This window comes from Spinacia oleracea, chromosome 1, assembly GCF_020520425.1.
Source record: "Spinacia oleracea cultivar Varoflay chromosome 1, BTI_SOV_V1, whole genome shotgun sequence".
Taxonomy (NCBI): domain Eukaryota; kingdom Viridiplantae; phylum Streptophyta; class Magnoliopsida; order Caryophyllales; family Amaranthaceae; genus Spinacia; species Spinacia oleracea.
This window is the reverse complement of record NC_079487.1, coordinates 107,335,447-107,358,858: the sequence shown is the minus strand read 5'-3', so window position 1 is coordinate 107,358,858 and position 23,412 is coordinate 107,335,447. Positions and strand designations below refer to the sequence as shown.

Sequence of the window (23,412 nt, the reverse complement as noted above, 5' to 3'; positions counted from 1 at the left end):
ACCAATTTCTTTATTTTAATTTTTCTAAGTTATAATTTATTTTGTTTTATTTTTTAATGGATTTAATAGCGGTGTATTATGACGCGCTATAGGAAGTAGAGATATAACAGTGCTTATTTTATAAGCGCTATAATATGTAGTATTTAATATCTTTCACAGCGGAAAGGGCAAAAGCGCTATTAAAAAAACGCTATTAAATTACATTTCTGTAGTAGTGATATAAAATGAAGCTATAAAACTCTGGGAAATAAAATTCATTTAAAAGATTAAGAAGCTATTAAATAAAAGGATAAGTAGAAATTATAATCCGAGACAGAAAAGATACAAAGTTATTAAGCAATTTATTTTTAAATAAGCATGTTTTAAACAACCTTGATAAATACTACGAAGAACTTCGAATATTAAAAAAAAAAGGTAATATTCGTTATACATATCCGCAGTCTATTTAAGACACATATTTTAAATAAAAATTGATAATACATACAATTAGTCATTAATAAATTTAAGTTCAATATTTTAATATCTGCTAAGAGATTTTAAAATATTTTTAGTAAAACGATATTTTAGACAACCTTGTTAAAATATTTTTATTTTTCTTTTAAACAGATTATTGTCATGCTTTAAATATTGTGATGTTGAAGTAGATTCTTAGTATAATTTTTTTAGTCAATGATCTCTATGTATACATAGAATATTTCAACATGCTATTTTAGTAATGTATTTAGATGAAGAAAGTAATTAAAAGGTTTAAATAAAAATATACAAAACATTACTCCAAGTATTTTTTTTATATCTATAAGAAAGAAGAATCAATAATTGACATTTGTCATCACTACATTTATTTCCTCTCTTTATATTATATAGATATAAATAGATTTTTATATTATATAGATATATAGAGGATTTCCTATATGGCTGTTATGATGAATTTAACAAAATGACTATAGAATGAATTAACTAATATATATTTTTATAAGTAAAAGAGAGGCGAATCATAGAGAGACACTTATCAGTTCCACATTGATTTCCTCCTTTTTAATATAGTAATATAGATCACTGTAACCTCAATCTTATCTTATCTGAAATAGACTTATTTGTATGCTAAAATGTCTGAAAAAACTTATTTTTTTCTTCTGAACTTATCTTATCTTCTCTGAAGTAACTTAAAATAAGTCGAACAAAACATAGTCTAATTCAACTTAAACAATTTCATTAGACATTACGTACTCAACACATGAAATACTCACCCTCATCCAAGAGGTGGTTATCAATTTTATCTTATGAGTCATGAATTATATATATATAAAAAACCACCTCGTACTGAATGCTAACACCACCTCGTCCGTTTATGTTGGAGACAACAGAAGTATAATGTGCATGTAATACGTTGGAAAATATGATATACTTCACGAAATAACAAAAAAATGTAAAAGTGACCAAGATTCAAGATAGGGAAAAGCCGTTGTTTCACATTTCCGGAAAGACCCCCTATTTGTTCGTTTACCAGGCTCAACACGAAACCATAAATAAGCTCTACCAAGGATTGCCAAACATTTGGTAATGAGTTTCCTCCTCCCTTTTTAATAACAAAATAAAGCAGAAGTAGGACCAAACTGAGAAGCATAAACAAATATGGATTTGCAAATGAGACATACAAGTTTCTTATTTTCAAAGGAATCAATGGAAGAATGGAAAATTGCTCAAGTGGGTTGAAGGCCGTAATCGTAATAAACACTTTTCATTTCATCGCTCTAGTACGTTCCGCTTCTTGCTCCAAAATGAGGAAAGACTTGTCGGAAATTACCGGTTGGGTTGGTCCGACCAAGACTTTTTTTTTTTAATAGATGTATCATATTGACTTTTTACATTATTTATCTATAAACTTTGACCACATATATTAATGATATGTAAAGATAAATTTTCTAGTTTTTATTGTTAATTGGGTTAATCTCAATATATATTTTCAAAATTCTATTTTTCATAATTTTTAAAGATATTGATAGTCTTAATGATACATTGATCTATTATAGAAAATAATACAAAATATATGTGACATAAGCAGAACTACACCATCTATTTATATAATGAATTAATAGAATGATTATGTGTACTTTATATTGTGTTGTTTTTATAAATCGATACATCATTACAATATGTTTTATATAATAATGTCCGATGATAAAATAAGAGGGGTAGATATCCAACGCATTAAAACTTAATTTAGTTTTTTACTATTTCTATTATTAGTGTTTGCTAAACATTACAATTTAAAGGTAAAACCCCGTTGATTACAATTAACCCCAATTAGTGCCTTCTTGGAGGTGTATCAATTTCCGACAAACCCACCGTGATTATGTTTGTCCCTTTCCTCTCAAGATATGACATGTACTCATACACTCCCTATTAGATCCATCATCAATCTTCAATAAATCTCCATTTCTTTCTCCCCCTTAAATAATAAATACGCCATTTCTTCCTCTCTAAAACTCTTACGAAACAATGGCTTTAAAAATACAACTTTTTCTTGCACTCTTCTTCTTCCTACTACAATTATTACTACTTCTTGCTCAAACTTCTGAGGCTATCAAACACAATAAATCCCCAATTGAAATCCAACCTTACATTATTGATTATCGAAACGGTACCGTTTTACGATACTATAACGGCCCGCGTTCCTTTGTCCCTCCTCCAATTGACTCTCAAGTGCAATCCAAAGATATCACCATCCCTTCTTCTTTAAATCATAATCTCCGTGCCCGGGTTTTCCTTCCGGCCCGACCTGACCCAGCCCGGAAGATTCCTGTTCTTATTTACTTCCATGGGGGAGCATTCTGCATCGGTTCTCCCTTCGGTTGGGGTGATAATCATTTTGTGGCTAGGGTCGCCGCCGAGGCGCGGGTTATTGCGGTTGCCATTGACTATCGCCTCTACCCGGAGTTCGCGGTTCCTGCCCCTTTAGACGACGCATGGGCTGCCCTCGAGTGGGTGGCAGCTCATGCGTCTCGTACCGGGCCTGGACATGAACCGTGGGTGGCCCAGTATGGGGATCTCCAAAGGATCTTCGCTGGAGGTGATAGTTCAGGTGGCACCATAGCTCATAATTTGGCTATTCGGGCCGGGCTTAGCACTGGCCCACGCCTTCATGGCCTGTTCTTGGCCATGCCTTACTTCCTAGGGTCAAAGCGGGTTCCTCTCGAGCCCGAATACATCCGGTTCTCGCCCAATTATAGAGTATGGCCCTATGTTTGCAACAAATGCAAGCGCGGGGTTGATAACGCGTTCATCAACCCGTTTGGGCCAGGTGCCCCTAGCCTTAGCCATCTTGGATGTAAGAAGTTGTTGGTTTACACAGCCGAGGTGGACGAGCTTCGGGGCCGAGCGATATGGTACTACAAAAAAGTAAAGGCGAGCCGGTGGGCGGGTGAGGCCCGATGGATCGAGGCCAAGGGACAATCCCATATATTCCATATATCGAAACCAGATGATCCAGCAACAACTAAATTGATTCAAGATTTGTCAGCCTTTATCAATACTAATAACTAATTAATGTTTTTGTCCTTGTAATCAAGTTATGAGTTAATCAAAAATAATTTATTGTGATAATACTCTGTCGACAAAGTTCACATATAGTAGTATAGTATAGTATTCCGTACTCCTGAAAGTGTTACTTGTGTTGTTCAGGTGCCAATGCAGAGTGCACATTTGCACCTTATAGGAGGATTAAAAAATGTACAAATATTAACTAGTGTTATAAAATAATATATGGTGATTTATAACACACTGGTACTTAATACAAATGTGGCTTAATTCGTATTTTGAAGGAGTAATACTAATATGAAAGAGACGGTGATCAGGAGTTTAATTAATTGGTTGGGGGTTGCTTTTTAATTGTTGGCTTAATAAAGTATGATCAGGAGTTTAAGACAAAGGGTTACTCCCAAGTATTCAAAGCAGTATTGTTTTGGTCTCCTACCTTTATTTTCTGCACGGGCCTTCTCTCTTTTCTGCTAGTCTTCTCTGTCTCTTTCATTGCTTTGATCTTTTTCATCTAAATAAGACTACTTTGATATTTTTCCTAACTTTTCGTGATTCGCTTCATCTAATTTTCATTGTTTGACTAATTTCCTTTTTATCCTAAAAATCGAGTACATGTGTATGATAAATAACACGTTCGAACCTCCTTTCCCTCAAAAATATAACTTTGTTGCTCATTCATTCATATGTAAATAAACAATTTTTTATGAAATGTCTTTGAGATTTCACAGGAACGCATCAAATACCCCTCATATTTCCCAAAAATATAATATACCCCTATTTTTTTGAAAAATACAACAAATGCCCCTATACTTAACGAAAGTCTAAAGCCGTTAGTGATTAAACGCTAATTAGCTTCATTAACCCCCTAATTGACCTAAGTAAATGTAAACCTCACATAATCACCACAACCACCAACCTAACCACCCTTGAGCCCGACGTCACCCCCAACCCCTCCTCACCCACCTCTTCTGGACTGCTGCCGCCACTGCCCCAAACCCTTATGTTATCTCGCTGCCACCCCAACCCCCATCTCACCCACCTCGCCTGAGCCCACTGTTGTCCCAAGCCCGTTTCCTGATCCGACGCCCAAACACCACAATAAGCCCAAAAATTTTGAGAAAATGCTATTGAATTTGGGCAAATTTTGAATAACATTGGTGCGAATTTGGTCATGAGTTTGAATATTTGGTAAACAAATTAAACTTGTTTGGAATTATATTTGCATCCAAATTAAATTGGGGGAAATATTTTTAGGGTTTATGTTCTTGGTAAACAAAAATATAAGTATTCGAATTAGCTAGGCATTAATGGAGTATTTCATAGTCGAATTTAGTCATAAGTTTCACTTAAACAATTATCAGATCGAAGGAGAGAGTGAAAACAAAATTCACATAAGAGAAAATTGAAAGAGGAGTGTTGGAGGAACATATCGAGGATGGTGATGCGCGCCATGGAAGAGAAGCGAAAGGGGAAGAAAGAGAAGGAGAACGGTTGTCAGCGCGGAGGTGGACCCAAGCGTGGGCGGCGGATACGAGTGTACGGTGCTTTCGATGGTGAGTGGATGACTAGCGTGGTGGGCGGCGCAGGGAGAGAAAAGAAAAGGGTTGGGGGTATGGAGGCCGGTGTGGTTGTCTAAAGAGAGAGAAAGAAAAGCGGGCGGTGAGGTGGGCCGACGACTCCAACGTGTCAAGTGAGGGAGCCGGTGTGCGCCGACGGCTACGATGTCAGGCAAGAGCCCGCGCATGTGTCTTGCAAGTATAGTGGTGCGGTGGTGTTGGTATTAGGATAATGTTGGGTTAGTGGTGGCTGGGTGTTTGTTGTGGTTAGGTAGTAATTAGGATTAATTAGGTTTAATTAGGCTAATTAGGCGGTTAATTAGGGGATAAATTAGGTTAATTACTAATGGTGTTAGACTTACGTTAAGATCAATGGAACTTGGTGCATTTTTGGAAAAATATGAGTGTATTATATTCTTTGATAACATGAGGGGTATTTGGTACATTCCGTGAAACCTCAAGGGTATTTCAAGAAAAAACCGCAAAATAAATTACTCTCTCATCTATACCTAGTATTTAAAAAGGAAAACCATAGGTTATTAGAAGCTATGTCGCATCTCATTATTAGAAACCATGTGGCTTCTCTCCTTTCATCCATCATTTTTTTTTTTTTAGAAGAGTAAATATTTTCCAATTTAATTTTCTTTATTTCATAGACATACCTCCTATGCTTTTTCTGTTCAATATTTTTCAATTGGAGTCAATTTTTACAAATTTTCACCACAATTGATTGTTGAGGATGTCAGTTTTTGTTTTTTGGTTTCACGAATTAGGAATTGTGTGATGTAGGTAGACTTATGAACTTAAAATTATGAAAAAGATATGAGGTTAATGATTTGAGTTTTAAAATATTTTGGTGCGGGTATAATACTATGGATTAGGTATAGATTAGTCACACCCATAATAACCATGTTGATTTTGAAAACTGACAACAAAAAAATGAAAGTTTTATTAAATATTATCCGCATTTTTTTTAGTAATATTTTAAAAAAAAATAGAAAACTGGAAATCAAAAAATGACAACACCAAAAACCCAACTTATTAGTTTGAACACTAGTCCAATCGTCCAGTGATCCAAATCCAATAACCATAATTTTCAGTCTATATGTTGACGAGGAACACAATATTATTTCAGTCTTCTAGGTTATGCACCATTTCTTGAGTGGTGCAATATATATACCACCCTATATTGTCGGCCAATAATTCCTCCAAGATGTATCTAATGAATTGTTAAAAATACTCAATCTTGTAAGTTTGATTTTCCCTAGATACACTGCAATTTGCAAATGTTTAATACTAAGTATATAAAATTTCTCAACATGTTGGACATGTCACAAGCTAAGCCACCACAAGTTGTTAGATTTTCAGACTCTTGACATTAGGATGGAGAGGGTAAGTTCGGGGAGAAAGATAATCATCTTATGTTTAGACGGATGCTTCAATCTACTCAAGTAACAAGCCGTTTTATATCAAGCAATGCGTCTATTGCGAATCAATGGCGTAAAAATATGAGCAATAATGGAAAATGTTCAGTTGACCCTTAGAGTTGACAGTTCTCTTGAATAAGAGGTGGATAAACGTCTCTAAAATATACTCATGTAATATCTACAAGTCTACAACGTATGAAAACAAGGAATCTTACACTAGTTATTAAATCATTTCAATTAATGGTTAGTGGTACTAGATTTACATTTGACATGGACACATGCATATGAGGAAGTCCAAATACATGCCAGGCATGTATTTGCAAAAACATGCCAACTCCAAATAAAAAGGTAAATCTAAATGGTAAATATTTTTGGGGGGAAATGTAAAACGGTATTGTACACTTGTAAAACGCGGTGCTGACTTGGCATTGCTGAGTTGGCAATTCATTAGAAAAATGATATTGGTATTACAAAAATGGTACTAAACTTTTTCTAAATGAAATTCATTTTCCTTAAATGGTACTCGTTTTGTACTAAATTTTATAAAGTGGTATTAATATCACAAAAATGGTGCTAAATATTTTAAAATGGTATTCATATTACAAAATTGGCAGTAACGGGATCCAAGTTGGCAAACGGGGTTGACTATTCAACCATTTCAAAATGGCTGGGAAATTACAAACAAGCCCATGACATGTATTTCATAATACATGCCTGGGCTGCGATTTTGACGCCCTCACATGCATATAGGCTATAGCACAATAAATCTTTCTCCTTTATTTTTCTTTTTTTGATGGAAAAAATCTTTCTCATTTAGAAGTGCCCATTTATTCTTACCTTATCTCCAACTTATACAAATCTTTCTAGTCTCACACTCCAACGAAAATAACAGAAAAACAACAATGGCCTCCCTAATAGAAAACCATAATCTTCTCATTGTCATCTTCTTACTACTTCCACTTCTTGCTCAAATTTCATCATCTGAAACTACTCAACCCCCAATTATTCTTCAGCCTTACATAATCGATTATCAAAACGGCACCGTTTTACGATACAATAGTACCACCCCACCCACCGTCGTCCCACCTCCAAATGATGCTCATGTGCAATCCAAAGACATCACCTTCCCTGCTTCTTCGGACCGCAATCTCCGGGCTCGGGTTTTTCTACCAGCCCATCCTGACCCGCACCGGAAGATCCCTGTTCTTGTATACTTTCACGGAGGAGCCTTCTGCATTGGTGCCCCATTCTACAGTGGTGACAGCAATTTTGTGGCTAGGGTCGCGGCTGAGGTCGGGGTTCTTGCAGTTGCCATAGATTATCGCCTGTACCCGGAGTTTACGGTTCCCGCCCCTTTTGAAGACGCATGGGCTTCCCTCCAGTGGATAGTAGCCCATGCGTCTAGTACTGGGCCTGACCACGACCCGTGGCTAGCCCGGTATGGAGATCTCCAGAGGATCTATGTTGGAGGGGATAGTGCAGGGGGTACAATAGCTCATAATTTAGCGATGAAGGCCGGGCTTAGACCCAACACACGCTTCATAGGCCTCTTCTTGGCTATGCCATATTTCCTCGGGTCGAAACGGGTTCCACTCGAGCCCGAGGGTATCGCATCCTCCACTAATTCTAAAGTATGGTCTTATGTTTGTAACAATTGTACAAATGGGGTCGATAATGGGTTCATCAACCCATTTGGGCCCGAGGCACCGAGCATTACCCACCTCGGGTGTAAAAAGTTGTTGGTTTACACAGCCGAGGTGGATGAGCTTCGGGCCCGTGGGATATGGTACTACAAAATGGTTAAGGCAAGCAAGTGGGCTGGTCAGGCCGAATGGATCGAGGCCAAGGGGGAAACCCATGTATTCCACATAATAAAACCAGACGAGCCAGCAACAACTATAATGATTCAAGATTTGTCAACTTTCATAAATGCTGATTGATGTTTTTCCTGGCTTGGTAATGGTCATTATGAATTTATGATCATATATTGTGTACTTCGGTTTTAGTCTATTTCTTTAAATAAGGGGAGAATTCCTAGTGAGGGTGGTGACTACTGGTGAGTAGACAAGTAGGGACATGCTTTAGGGCATGTTTGGATTTGGTGTAATGGATTATGGGGGTAATAAAAGTCGAACCGTCTTAATAAAAGGACAATGGAGGTGAATTGAGGTGGTTGCGATGAGGGTGGTGTGGTGGTATTGTGGTAGTGGTGGTGTTGTGAGGAGAAGGGAGGAAGGGGGGAGTTATTACCCCCAGTATGAGGGCAATAATCACCATAGTGGGATGGTGGGTAACTATTCCCCCCATAATGAGGGTATGTTCCCCCTTTCCTTTTATTTTCTTCTTACTAACGGTTTTGGATCCTCTAGAGTGACTCCTTGCTAACACTAACTTGTTCTCTTTGCCACCACTTTATCCTCTCATCATCACCTTCAATTACCTTATTTTTTTAGTTTGACTTTTATTAACACCTTAATGCATTACCCTATGTTTGGGCTCCCAATTGATTCTCAATTGGGCCACTAAGTCTAAAGCCCAATGGCTCTAAATAACAGCATCAAACCTACCAATGGCTAGTCAACCATCCATTAAGGCCCAAGGCCCAATAGCAATAAATGACCTATGGGCATTTATTATGCAAACATTATAAATAGGCCGCCAAGGCTCACACCTCAAGGTACGTCCAATTTATCGCCTTAAGACTACTCTTCTAGAGAACTTCTCTCTAGAATCCGAGCATCGTTCTTACTTAGGCATCGGAGGGGCTTTCCTCGGAAACACCCCCGAGGCTAGTGACTTTGCTCTTGTGCAGGTGAATTCGGACTCAACTCATTCAATCAAGCAAGATCTTCAACACACACGAAAGGGCCTTCATTAGAAGCCCATTGTTTCCATCTTTACAACACCGGAACAATTTGGCGCCGTCTGTGGGGAAGAACACTTCAAAGCCTTTGAAAGACATTAACCACCTCTTTCTGCAAAATGGTTAATGATGTTGTCAACAACAATGATGACGATATGTTAGTGCGGTCAGATTCGGAATCTGACGAAGAGGAGCACCCTCAATCGGTGGCGAGGTCACAGCCAAGCAGAGCTACGACCGCCACAAACGCATGACCTCCGATTCCAACTAGGGAAGAGCTCGCTGCGGCCATGACCATCATGCAAAACTTCCTCTTTAATGAGAAGCAGCAAGGATTGGCAAAAGACCGTAGAGAGGAGAGGAGGACCAGGCGAAGGCTGAACGAACCGCCCAGTGTAGAGGTGTCCAGACCCGAACGAGAGCTCCCTCCCTTGACAGGAACACACCTGACGTCGAGATGGATGGAAAGCACGTGGGACACCCAAAAAAGGGCACAACAACAACCAGACTGGTTTGCAAGACCATCGCCTACTCCAACAGCTCTCCAAAGCGAATCGACTACTCATAACACTCGGATCCGAAGCTCGGTGCTCAGCAGGTTGAGGCCCTCGGTCCACTCAAGGTTAAGACCTTCGATCCATACGAGACTCGGGGTAGGCGAATCAAGCAGATCTGGCGAACGACCCGAGGTCAGTAGCCGAGAAAGAAGAAGAGACAGGAGGCATGATCGAACCCCTAGCCCCCATCGTACGCCCGAACGTTCTAATCACAGAACCTCGGCGAACGAAGGCATCAGGGCTAGACTCGGGAAAAGAATCATGACTCCCACGACATCCCCTTTCTCGGACGAGCTGATCATGGAAGAAATTCCGAAGGTGAGGCTGCCAGCACACCTGACATATAGCGGAATCGCAGATCCGAGGGATCATGTCATCTCCTACGAACAGCAAATGTTCTTGAGCCCCTACTCCGAAGCATTTCCCAACCACGCTAACCGGAGTGGCAGGAGAGTGGTTTAGATCGCTGCCGAAGGGATCGATCAAAAGCTGGAAGAAGCTGAAAAAGAGATTCTGCACACAGTTCGTGAGCAACAATCGCCCCGAGCGAACCACAGCAGGACTGACCTCAATCCAACAAGAAAAAGACGAAAGTCTAAGAGAATTCATGGCCAGATTCATGAAGGAATCAACAAACATACCAAACTTGCATCCAGACGTGGCCATCTTCGCCTTGAAGCACGCGCTCCAAGAAGGGAAATTCCGTGATAAGCTCTCGATGAAAAACCCCTCCAAAATAGCCGACGTGCTCCAAATGGCTGATGCATTCATCAGAACCGAAGAGTTCAACAAAGCTGCTGCAAGGTTGAAAGGATCGTCGGATCCGAGAGACACGAAAAATGTCCAGAGCAAGCCCGAGGGCAGCTCAAGGAAAGGGAAGGAGAAAGTAGGAGTTAGAGAAATGAGCCCGAAGAAAGACGGGAGAAGGGGTGAACTTCAACCCAAGTACGCTAACTACACTCCACTAACGCTGCCCCGAAAGGAAATCTTTAGCCTCAACAGAAATGATGAAAAGTGGAAACTACCTGGGAAGCTCAAGTCCAACCCAGCTCGGAGAAACAAGAACAAATGGTGCGAGTTTCATGATGACTTCGGTCGCCACACCGAAGAATGCAACTCGTTGAAAGACAACATTGAGGACCTCGTTCGCCGAGGTTATCTGAAGCAATACTTGTTAGACCGAAGGGAGGAAAAAGAAAAAGCCGCAAGTGGCAAACAACACGAGCAACCCCAGAAAAGGGTCTACGAAGCAACAGGGCACAAGAAGAATGACATCCTAGTGGTGTTCGGGGGACAGAAGTCTGGCCAGGCCAGCAAGAAACACCTAAGAGCTCTCACCCATCGAGTCAACTTCAGCGCAGTGGGAGACAACCAACCACGCCCTCCGAACATGACCTTCACTGCCGATGGTTGCTTCGGAGTCCAGTACAAACATGACGATCCTTTAGTCATTTCCATGGACCTCAATAACCACAACGTACACCGAGTGTTGGTCGACGGAGGAAGTGCCGTCAACATTTTCTTCAGAAACTGCTTCGAGCAACTGATCCTCGAGGAGTCAGAGGAAGCATTGACGAAAGTCAGTTACCCCTGATCGGATTCAACGGATCCGCAACTATCACTCGAGGAAAGATCACCCTACCAGTCACAGTGGGCGAAGGCCAAACAGCAAAAACCATTCGGGACGAATTTTTGGTGATGGACTGCGACTCCATATATAACGTAATCATGGGAAGAACCATGATTCACAAGATGCAAGCAGTCCCCTCCACATACCATCAGCTGATGATATACGTTTCGGACGCAGGATTCGCCGAACGAATTAGAGGTGATCAAGAGGTTGCAAGAAGAACCTGCCACACCGCCGTCCGAAAGCTCAAATTAGGAGACGGTTCCGAGGCGGAGAAAGATGCTCCAGGAGAGGAGAACGAGGCAAAAAGGAGAAAGGCAGGCACGAGCAGCTTATCTCCCGCAGAGGTCGATGCCCGTCCCGAAACCCTATCTCCCGAACCAGATCAAGAAATGGAGGATATCTTCCTCGAGGAGGGTTCAGACAGGAGCGTCCGAATAGGCAAGAGCCTAAGCTCGGGGCTCCGAATCGATTTGATCCAACTGCTCAGGGATCACAAAGACATTTTCGCATGGTCAGCAGCAGATATGCCAGGGATAAATCCGAAGCTGATTTGTCACAAGCTGGACGTCAACGTTGAAGCTCGGCCAATCAAACAAAAGAAGAGGAATTACTCCTCGGAGAAAAACAGAGCCATCGCCGAAGAGGTAAAAAAGTTGCAGGAAGCCGGATTCATCGAGCCATGCATGTACCCAAAATGGTTGGCCAACGTGGTGATGGTCAAGAAAGCAAACGGCTCTTGGCGAATGTGCGTGGATTTCACAGATCTGAACCGAGCCTGCCCCAAAGACTGCTATCCCCTGCCGAGGATAGATCAATTGGTTGACTCCACCAGCGGCCATGCACTGCTCAGCTTCATGGATGCTTTTTCAGGTTACCATCAAGTGTTCATGCACCCCGACGACAGGGCGAAGACAACATTCATCACGAGCGCAGGAGTGTTCAACTACAAAATGATGCCCTTCGGCTTGAAAAATGCCGGCGCTACCTACCAGAGGCTAGTTGATCACGTCTTCACCGACCAGAAAGGGAGGAACGTCGAGGTCTATGTGGATGACTCCATCGTAAAAAGCATTAAGGAGGAAGACCATGTCAAAGACTTGGCAGAGACCTTCGGAAATATGAGGAAATACAGCATGAAGCTGAACCCAAAAAAATGTGTCTTCGGGGTGAAGTCAGGGAAGTTCCTCGGATTCATGGTGAACGAAAGAGGAATCGATGCGAACCCGGACAAAGTCCAAGCAGCATTGGATCTACCCGAGCCGAGGAACAAGAGAGACGTGCAGAGGCTAACCGGCAGGTTAGCCGCACTAACAAGGTTCATATCAAAAGCCTCGGACAAGGGAGCCCCTTTCTTCATAGCACTAAAACCAAAGAGCCTCCCCGGGGAGAAGCAGAACCAGTCAAGAAAAAGGGGGTCCCGAGGAAGGTGGACCCCGAGCTGATATGGGAGCAGGAGCAAAAAGAGGCTTTTCAACAACTCAGAGCCCATCTAGCTCAACTGCCGACACTGGCCAGACCAAAGGAGGGGGAAACCCTGTATCTATATGTCGCAGTCTGCCCTGGAACCGTCAGCGCAGTGCTTCTTCGGGAAGAAGAGAAGAAGCAACAACCAATCTACTTCACCAGCCGAACACTCACAGGCGTCGAAACTCGGTACCCGCTCATCGAGAAAGTTGCATATGCAGTGGTGGTAGCTGCACGAAAACTGAGGCCATACTTCGACTCCCATCAGATCACAGTACTGACCGACCAACCAATCGAGAAAGTACTCGACAAAATAGAGAGGTCAGGAAGATTGGCTGCCTGGGCCTTCGAACTATCAGAGTTCGGCATCAAATATCAGCCGAGGACCGCCATCAAGGCACAGGCGTTGGCAGACTTCTTGGCCGAGTGCTCATACCAAGAAATGCTGGATGATACGAAAAGCACTTGGGAGGTTTTCACTGACGGATCTTCCACAGTAAACGGCTCAGGAGCAGGAGTTGTATTAATCCCCCCAACGGGGAAAAGCATAGAGTATGCATTGAAGTTCGGATTCAAAGCAACTAACAACGAGGCCGAATATGAGGCTATCCCTGGAGGCCGAGCATGTTTGCCTCAAAACTGATTCCCAGCTTGTAGCCAACCAGATCCGAGGGGAGTATGAGGCCAAGTGGCCCAGCATGACAGCTTACTTAGTGAAAATTAAATCCTTAACGTCAAAGTTAAGATCCTTTGAAGTCATTCTCATCCCCCGAGGACAAAACACGCAAGCAGACGCACTGTCAAAGATCGCAAGCTCAACACTCATCGACCTAAACAGGTCGGTCCACGTGAAAGTTCACAAAGAGAGAAGCATTGACTTGCCACCACCCACAGTATGCAGTTTACGTACCGAACCCAGCTGGATGGACGCAGTAATTGCATACAAAGAAAGGGGAGAACTTCCCGAAGATAAGCTACAGGCGAGAAAGATGAAAAGATTAAACAAGTGGTTCATCATCGACGCCGAAGGAGAGCTCATGAGGAAATCATTCTCCGCTCCACTGCTAAAATGTGTGGGTCCAACAGACGCTGACTATATCCTAAGAGAAATCCACCTCGGAATATGCGGAAACCACATCGGAGGCAGGACATTGGCACACAAAGCCCTTCGGGCCGGATACTGGTGGCCCACTATGGTTTCCGAGGCAAAGCAGATGGCAAGGAAATGCGAGAAATGCCAAAAGTTCGCACCAGCTATCCATCAACCAGCTCAAACCTTACAATCAACACTATATCCCTTACCATTCGCACAGTGGGGGTTAGACATCATTGGTCCTTTCCCCTCAGCTACGAACCAGAAAAAGTAGTTGATTGTAGGAGTAGACTATTTTAGCAAATGGATCGAAGCCGAAGCTGTCTCCTCCATCACCGAACCTCAGTTCCGCAAGTTCATATGGCAGAACATCATCACAAGGTTTGACATACCAAGACTGATGGTCTTCGACCACGGGAAACAGTTCGACAACACCCCGCTGCAAAAATGGTGCAAACAGTTCGGCATACACCTAGCTTACTCGGCAGTTTGCCACCCACAAAGCAACGGGCAAGCTGAAGCTGCAAACAAACTCATCCTCAACGCACTCAAGAAAAGAGTCGAGGATGACAAAAACAAGTGGCTGGAAGAGCTACCCGGAACGTTATGGTCCCTTCGGACCACCGAGAAAGAAGCTACTGGGCAAACACCGTTCCACCTTGTACACGGATCCGAGGCTGTCATCCCTGTGGAAATCGGAACAGAAAGCTTGAGGATCCAGGCATACAACAGGTATGATGGACTCCAAGGAGAAAGCAACAACCAACTTCTGTCTGAAGCTCTCGACCTACTAGATGAAGCTCGGAACGATGCAAGGACACTCAACGCAGCTTATTTGCAGAGGGTCAACAAGCATTACAATCGAAGAGTCAACGCCAGACCCCTAAAAGTCGGCGATCTAGTACTCAGAAACGCCGCCTCGGTTCAGAAAGGACGGATCCATGGCAAACTCTCAGCCACCTGGGAAGGACCATACATCATCCATTCCGAAAAAAGGCCAGGCATGTTTATGCTGAAACAGTTAGATGGAACAATCTTGAAGAACCATTGGAATATCGATGTTCTCAAGAAGTATTTTGTATGATCACTGTCTGTAAACCAAGTAAGTTGTTTAAATGAGAAGAGGAAAGCCGTTTGGCGCCATGTGTTTCATTAAACCTATCTCTATATTTCAAATTCATTGTCTTTTTATATATACATGCAGCCTCGGATCTGATCAATCCGAGACCAAAAGCAGGTTGACTTTGCCCATTCCTTGATAAAATGCAAGAAATGACCAAATCATACACTTCGGGGAATCGTCCAGAATCCTCGGATTCGCGATACCCAGATAAACCTTGTTCGCAACAAACAGTCGCTCGAATCAAGTTATAAAACTTCGGCTCAGATCCACGGATCGCCAAAGTCATAACTAAGAGGCAGACTAGCGATCTCTTGCCCAGGTTTCTGAACCACAAGAGATCGGAAGAACAATTCAGACCTCTGAGCAGATCGACGGATTTGAAGAGTCTGGAAATTAAAGAGTCTCTTAGCAGATCTACGGATTTGAAGAACTCGCAAGACTAAAGAGTCTCTTAGCAGATCTACGGATTTGAAGAACTCGCAAGATTAAAGAGTCTCTTAGCAGATCTACGGATTTGAAGAACTCGCAAAATTAAAGAGTCTCTTAGCAGATCTACGGATTTGAAGAACTCGCAAAATTAAAGAGTCTCTTAGCAGATCTACGGATTTGAAGAACTCGCAAAACTGAAGAGTCTCTTAGTAGATCTACAGGTCAAAGGATCCCTCAGCAAGTCCACAAAGAAAAGCTCGAGAGTTACAAGTTCAAAGGCAGACTTAAAACTTCGGAAAGCACAAAAAAAAAAAAAAAAAATTGAAAAGAGACAGCCAAGTAACGAACATTCATTTTTTATTCAATATTCGGGGGAAGTACAAATACATCAAACCAACTCGGGACACACCCGAGGACCCTCAGAAATTGAAAAGAAAATGAAACAGTTAAAATCGGCAGCCATCAACGGATAATACCGGCCTACCGAAGTACTAAAAAGCAAAAAGAAACAAGTACAACGCAGCGCCGAGGCAAAAGGGGGAAAGGCAAGCACACATTCGGAAGTCCTCAACTGGAACCGACCGACTCTGAAGAAGACGACTGCACGTATCCCTAACTCTTGGGAGTCTCAGGAGCAGCCCCTAGGGGAGCATCCTTCGAAGAACCCCCGACAGTAGTGTCACCTTCGGAATCCGCCTTCTGGGCCAGAGCCACTGCAAGAGCAGCTTGGCGTTCGGCTTCAGCTTCGTCTCGGTCAGCCTGGCATTCCACCAAGTGATCCTGGGCCCGCATCCAGAGAGGAACTTTCTCATTCCAAGGGAAATGAGGCATGTGCTTTGCAAACATGCGCCGAGCACCCAGGATACCATTCCAATACTGCTCTCTACACTGATCAGCAGTATAGAGGTCAGCTCGCTCTTGCTCCAACTTTCGAATGGTCTCATCCTTCTCTCGGATCGTCAGCTTAAGAACACGCACCTTGTCAGCTTGGTTCTGAATCATTTCCCGATTCTTGACGAACTGCTGAAGCCTCACCTCCGCATCCTTACTCTCCTTATCAGCCGCCTCAAATTTAGACGTCATCTCCTTGAGAAGTCTGTCTTTTTCTTCAAGTTCGCTCGTAAACTTGGCGGCCATATCCTTCTTCTCCTTGTCGAAGGAAGCTATTTTTTCAGCATCCTCTTCGACTCGGAAGGTAAGCTTACCAACCTCGGCCCCGATCTGCTCAGCGGTAGCTCTAGCCTCGCGACTGTACTTAAGGTACAACTGCTTGACTTCCACAAGCTCGGAGAGGAGCTGCCCAGCCTTCTGGTCCAAGATAGGAATATCACGAGCATAAGCCTCCTGATATCTCCTCAATTGTCTCTCCTCAACCGAGCTACACTCGGAAGCGAACGAGGACCAGAAAACAGCCTGGGAGCAAAAGAAAGATGAGAAAGAGTAGGAAAAACATAAGCCAAAGACACAAATCAAAGAGCAAACCAATACTTACCTCATTCAGGTAGTACTGGGCCATCATAGCCGGATTCCTCTCTTCAGCTCCAGGAACCCTCCACTGCGGATTGGCCCGAAGAAGATTCTCCCGAGCAGCTTCGGGACCCACTAAAGATCCCACATGAGCCAGGGGATTCTCTCCCAAAACCGGAGCCCTAGCAAACCGAGCCATCGCCTCCCTTACTTCCTCGGGGATCCGTTTCAGCGGAACATCCGAGCAAGGGTCAGCATGGATCAACCTGTCCAGGGCCGAAGTCGAAGTAGACCCCAAAGTTGAATGACGCCTTTTTCTCGTCAGACCCTGTTCGGGCTGCTCCTCTTCAGCAGAGAGAACATCCTTCTCAGCCTCGGGAATCTCAACATCGGGGCCTGTGAGATCCACCATCTCCTTATCTGGACTTCTTTCTCTTTCGAGAGGAACGTCATCAGATTCCTTCTTCTCCTCGGCCACGATAGGGACATCCGAGCCAGGAACAGAGTCGTTTTCAATCGCCTCCACCACCTTGGTGATATCCTGGACCTCGATCCCTAAACCAGTAGACGGCTTCAGCGGAGAAGGGATGGTATCTTCCTCGGCCAGCGGTTGATCCACGGGTGGTAGTTCCGCAACCACCACGCTTTTTAACTTCTGCCCTGGCAAGGCATGAAGTGAAGAAGATTCTTAGGAGGAGGCATGTCTTCCGAAGCCGTTTCCTACCAAACAAGCGTTCAAAGATCAGCTTCGGAAAAGAAAAAAAAAACGGACTACAAGAAAGGTCCTAAGTCAGAGCAAATACCTTCTCCGAGGACTGAGAAACCTTCGCCTTCTTCAGATGCGCAGAAGACTTCAGAAGAGTGCTACCCTTCCTTTTTCTCTGATCCTAAGAAAAGGAGACAAAGGATCAGTCAATTCAGAAGAAGATAAAGGAAAATAAAGGAAAAAGGCGAAGTACCCGGTTCCTAGATAAAGAGATATCTATCCGAGCCGGGGATGAAACCGAAGGAACGGCACGCGGCACAGCGTCAGTCCCAGGACCCTAGAAAGATGGTCCAGGACCAAGACGTTAGCCGACGGCCAACCAAAGAGAAAGAAAAGACAAACAAAAACCGAGCCGATAGAAACACTCACCGGATCCGAAGTTGTCCTCAAAACAGGAAGCACGACCTTCACTGGAACAGCTTCGGGAGAGGAGGCAGAATCCCACGGATCAGCTCGAACTTCGGATATCCGAGCAACACCTGAAGGAGACAACACGTAATCCTTCAGGCGAGGATTACGAGGATTCTCTTTCCCGAACTTGTAATCAGGAGCCGAGTCGTGAATAGTTTTCAGATCCAAAGAAATGCCCAAAATCTCAGGATCAAGGCAGCTAAAGCCGTACTCTGCAAAAACAAAGTACAAAACGAATCAGTAAAACGAAGGAAAAAAGAGGAGGACAAACTCACTGAAACACGGTCCCAGCCGAAAGACACCTACCCCTGTCAAAAATCCTGTTGAGACCGGCGACAGCAAGAATGTCCTCCCGCAAGATGTAGTTAAGGTTCGGGAGCCAGCTAGACGACAGTTTATAATTATTCTCCCGAGCCAAGAACCAATGGAGGAGATCCACGTAGTGTTGATGGTTCCGATCCGGAGCAGCCACGCCCCCCATGTCAGGATCAGGAGTCACAAACCACTTTGGAGGGCGATAAAAATTGGGGTGCTTCGGATCCGTCGGCACGCGAATAAGCAACCACTCCGTCTTCCATTTATGGTCAGAGCTAAGGTAAGGGTATACCGTAATATAGTTCGGCTCCCCTCTCCTTCGGGACTTTTTGTTGATGATGGTCCACCAACCATACCCATCACCCTTGGAAGCATGGTTGAAAGACAGATCGTGGAGATCCCGAAAAACGGAGACAAAGCAGGGAAAGTTAACGAAGTCGCACACCCATCTAAATCCGATGATGTGCCTCATAGACTTGGGTGTAAGTTGGGCCAAACTGATGTTGTACGACACCAGGAGCTCGGAAATGAACGGATTCAAGGGAAAGCGGAGACCGTTCTCCAAGTGATGAGTGTACACAGTGATGAACCCCCTCGGCGGATGAGTCACCCGAGGACGCTCCTGATCGGGAAGTTCACACCAGTACCCCAAGGCGTGCTGGATTCCGTATAGCTCCTCGGCCCTCCGATGATAGTTCCCCAGCTTCGCCTCCACTAACCAGTCACCACTGACCGATTTCTCCAACGGACCATCGATCTTGGTGGTCTCATGCAAGATCGGGGCATACTTGCCCTTCGGATCAGCTTCAGTCCAATGAACTGGAAACTCAGGGTAAGGACGGCGTACACCCGAAGAACCAGCTTTCTTACCAGAAGTAGCGCGTTCAGACACGCCAGACCCGCCAACAGCACCATCTTTGGAAGCGTCCCAACCAGTCGAACGTTTCTCCACCGGCCTCTCCGAAGGCCAACCCCTTGAAGTTTTCTGTACCCTTCTCGAAGGCACATCCTCCCTCTCACTAGAGGAGCCAACGACGAACTTACTTTTGCCCTTATTCTTTGCCATGGTCGCGAATTCTCGGTCTAGGGTTTAGATTGAGGAGTAGAAGAAAGAACGAAGAAGTAAGGAGAATTCAGAAACAAATTACCTTTTTCCGAAGCGGAATTCGCCGACAAAACGAACGACACAAGTTCCCGAAGTCTAAAGCTGGCTGAATTTCGTAGATCTGAAGAAACTCGAAAACTGCGATCGCCGGAAAAAGAGAGGAAGTTTGTCTAAAAGAGAGAGAAAGTAAAGTTTGAAGGAAGTTTAGCGCCCAGTATTTATAGAAAAGGGAAGCGTATCAACTTCTTTTCAACCCACGATCTCCACGACACAATGCAAATCCCAACACTTGTCATCAATGCAAATCATCCCTTTTCAAAAAAGAGAGGGAACTTTTGGACTTCTGACAACTGGAAACCCACCCATTTAATTCTAAATGGACCGGGTCTGGGGGGAATGTTGTTTGGGCTCCCAATTGATTCTCAATTGGGCCACTAAGTCTAAAGCCCAATGGCTCTAAACAACAGCATCAAACCTACCAATGGCTAGTCAGCCATCCATTAAGGCCCAAGGCCCAATAGCAATAAATGACCTATGGGCATTTATTATGCAAACACTATAAATAGGCCGCCAAGGCTCACACCTCAAGGTACGTCCAATTTATCGCCTTAAGACTACTCTTCTAGAGAACTTCTCTCTAGAATCCGAGCATCGTTCTTACTTAGGCATCGGAGGGGCTTTCCTCGGAAACACCCCCGAGGCTAGTGACTTTGCTCTTGTGCAGGTGAATTCGGACTCAACTCATTCAATCAAGCAAGATCTTCAACACACACGAAAGGGCCTTCATTAGAAGCCCATTGTTTCCATCTTTACAACACCGGAACACCCTCAATCCAAGAATGCCCTTAAAAGGAAAAAGTACTTGCGTTTGTTTAAACGGATGCATATGGTTGCTGCTAAAATGAGCATATTATTGAGGTTTTGGTTTATTTGTCTTTTACCATGTTTCTTGCCTTCTCGGTGATTTTGAAACTCAATATTCAATGTTGTACACATGTGAGTTGTTCCATATTGTAAAAGATGAGAGAAAATACCAACTTATAAGTTTGAGGAAACTCCCACTATTACCCCTATTGGTTTTAGTGTGGAATCTCGGTTGGACTTATAAGTGGACTAACCTCTCCTCCTTATTGGGTTGTCCAGCCATTTCATATTCTCTAAAATTTAACAAAAAACGGGTATCTTGTGTTTTTATTTATTTGATTAAACCTCATTTCGAATGGTAAGGTAGAGGGAATGATCAAATGACATAAACTGTAACGACATATTATGACAAGAGCCTCCTTTTGCCGCCAAAAAATGCCGCTTGATTGCCTTTCATCCTCAAAGAGCCCAATAATCTCCCACAGGACCTGCTAAATCCGGATCATCGATCGAGTTTATCACCACTACTTTATCCCCTTAAATAATAAGATTTTTGCACCCCATCGCCGCTGCACGGTTGATTCTTCTCGAATTGCCAAAAATTTAGCAAATAGGATGGATTCCTACGGGTGTAGAGCCATGACTCCTCCCACTAACAATGTCCCTTCTTCATCTTTTTGGTGGAGCTTCCTCTTTTGGGCGCCATCAAATAATAACTTGAAGAAACCAGAAGGAGGCCGACTCCACACAACTTGCTTTTCTGCACGACCAACATTATTTTAGGAAGGGAAGAAGGCGAGTCTTTCTCTTCGACACTGGAATACGTCTCTATGTGGTTAATGATTAAGAAGCTAATTTTATGAATTATATTGTTTCATTTCTAAACACTATAACACTACTACAAAAATGGGTAAAGAGACTCGTCCAAAAGGCCTAAGAGACCCCATTTAAGGGGGTCTCTAGATGGGGGGTCTCTTTATCTAGAAGGGGTCTGTTTGTTAAAAACAAGAGACCCGTTTTTAAGCAATATTTGGAGAATATATTAAAGCAATATTTGGAGAATATATTAAAGTAAGATCGTAATTTTCTTAAAATGGTCAATTTAGATTGCTGACATCGCTAAAATTACGACCTTATATAAATTTGGTCATAATTTCAGCGATCTCAGCGATCTTTGGAGAATATATTAAGAAAGAAGATTTCAACTTAATATATAGAATCGTGAAACTACAAAAAAAAAAAAAAAAGGAAAAACGATATAGAATATAAATATACAATGCGCATTATGGAAATTATATATTACACAAATTATATACATAAAAAAAATAAAAAGAGATCTTTGAAAAATTCATCCGGAAAAAATGACATGTACATCACTTTCGGCTACATTCTTTAAATCAACACCTATCAAAAAAAAAAGGATCTCTTTTTATTAGACATTAAACTATCGGAAAAAATATTCTGTATATTTGACTAAAACTTAATCTTTAGAAAATCTATCAAAATCTTTTGTACTTCATACTAATGTATTTTTGAACAATTCTTTATTAGTCAACGATGCAGTATTTTATAAATAAAGGTTAAATTATAATTTATAATATCCGTGTCATGCACGGGACCTAATATAATATAATATAGGGTGAGGTTCCTGTGAGAACTGTCTTAGGGTGAGAACTACTCTTACGGTGAGAACCTCTGTGCATATTATTCGAACTACATATGCGTAGTTTTCGAACTATGTGTGCATATTTTTTAAGATAAATTTTCGTAAAAAAAATATGTGAATATAAATTTTAATTTCCTGGAACACTTAAAAAAGTTACGCACATTATATTTGAGACAAATAATATGCACATATAGTTCAAAAAATATGCATATTTAGTTCTAAAAATATGCATATATAGTTCAAAACATATGCATATTCAGTTTAAACTCTGAATCCAATCAGCATTATGATCAACAACCGAGCCTCAAGCTTCAAACAAAGTTCTCTACTGTAAACAATTTGCATTTACCGATCACTAAAGTAGCACATGAACCCCTCAAAAAAAACAACATAAACTAAACTAACCGATCACTAATATGCACATAAAAACCCATCATCTTCTTTATCTCTCTTACCTCTGTTATCTCTCATAACGAATTTGTAGTTGCCTAAATTGATTCAACTCCCAGTATTGATTTAATTATTATATTAGTCGCTAATCGATGCGGGCCAAGAAACTAAGAATCGCATACCCCGGGCAATTATGAGGTTTGATTGCTTGGAGAATTGATTAGCAGGTAATTATGAGTTTTAATTGTTTGGTGTTCTGATTGCAAACATACCCCAAACAATCACATGTGATTTTTGGATTCGGTGAGCTCAAGATTTTCAGGAAATACGATCGAGACTGCAACCTCGATTCAGAGGGTCGGACAAAGAGGATAAAAATAAAATTTTTTAATTCTATAAACACTCGTGAGGTGAATAAAAATATTAACGATCTAAGATATAAATAATGAACGGTCAAGATTATAGTTCTCACCACAAGAGAGGTTCTCACCTTAAGATGGTTCTCATGTGAACCTAAATATATATATATATATATATATATATATATATATATATATATATATATATATATATATATATATATATATATATATATATATATATATATATATATATATATATGTATATATATATATATATATGTATATATATATATATATATATATATATATATATATATATATATGTATATATATGTATAATGAGGCATATTTGCTGAAATATTAGAGCGCCATCTAAGATTACTA

At 42.2% G+C, this 23,412-nt stretch overlaps 2 protein-coding genes across 2 annotated transcripts; both read left to right on the top strand.

Annotated features, from left to right (window-relative positions):
- The first annotated feature begins 2,313 nt into the window (after positions 1 to 2,313).
- On the top strand, positions 2,314 to 3,603 carry LOC110788377 (2-hydroxyisoflavanone dehydratase). Its single transcript, XM_021993011.2, has one exon. The coding sequence runs from the start codon at positions 2,500 to 2,502 to the stop codon at positions 3,541 to 3,543; it is 1,044 nt and encodes a 347-aa protein (XP_021848703.1). The 5' UTR covers positions 2,314 to 2,499; the 3' UTR covers positions 3,544 to 3,603.
- Positions 3,604 to 7,324: 3,721 nt separating this feature from the next.
- Positions 7,325 to 8,503, top strand: LOC110788378 (2-hydroxyisoflavanone dehydratase-like). The gene has a single exon (XM_021993012.2). It carries the CDS (start codon positions 7,423 to 7,425, stop codon positions 8,458 to 8,460), a length of 1,038 nt encoding a protein of 345 aa, XP_021848704.1. The 5' UTR covers positions 7,325 to 7,422; the 3' UTR covers positions 8,461 to 8,503.
- The last annotated feature ends 14,909 nt before the right edge of the window (positions 8,504 to 23,412 follow it).

Coding starts and splice junctions, on each gene's coding strand:
- LOC110788377 (XM_021993011.2), top strand. CDS start 2,500: ATGGCTTTAAAAATACAACTTTTTCTTGCACTCTTCTTCTTCCTACTA.
- LOC110788378 (XM_021993012.2), top strand. CDS start 7,423: ATGGCCTCCCTAATAGAAAACCATAATCTTCTCATTGTCATCTTCTTA.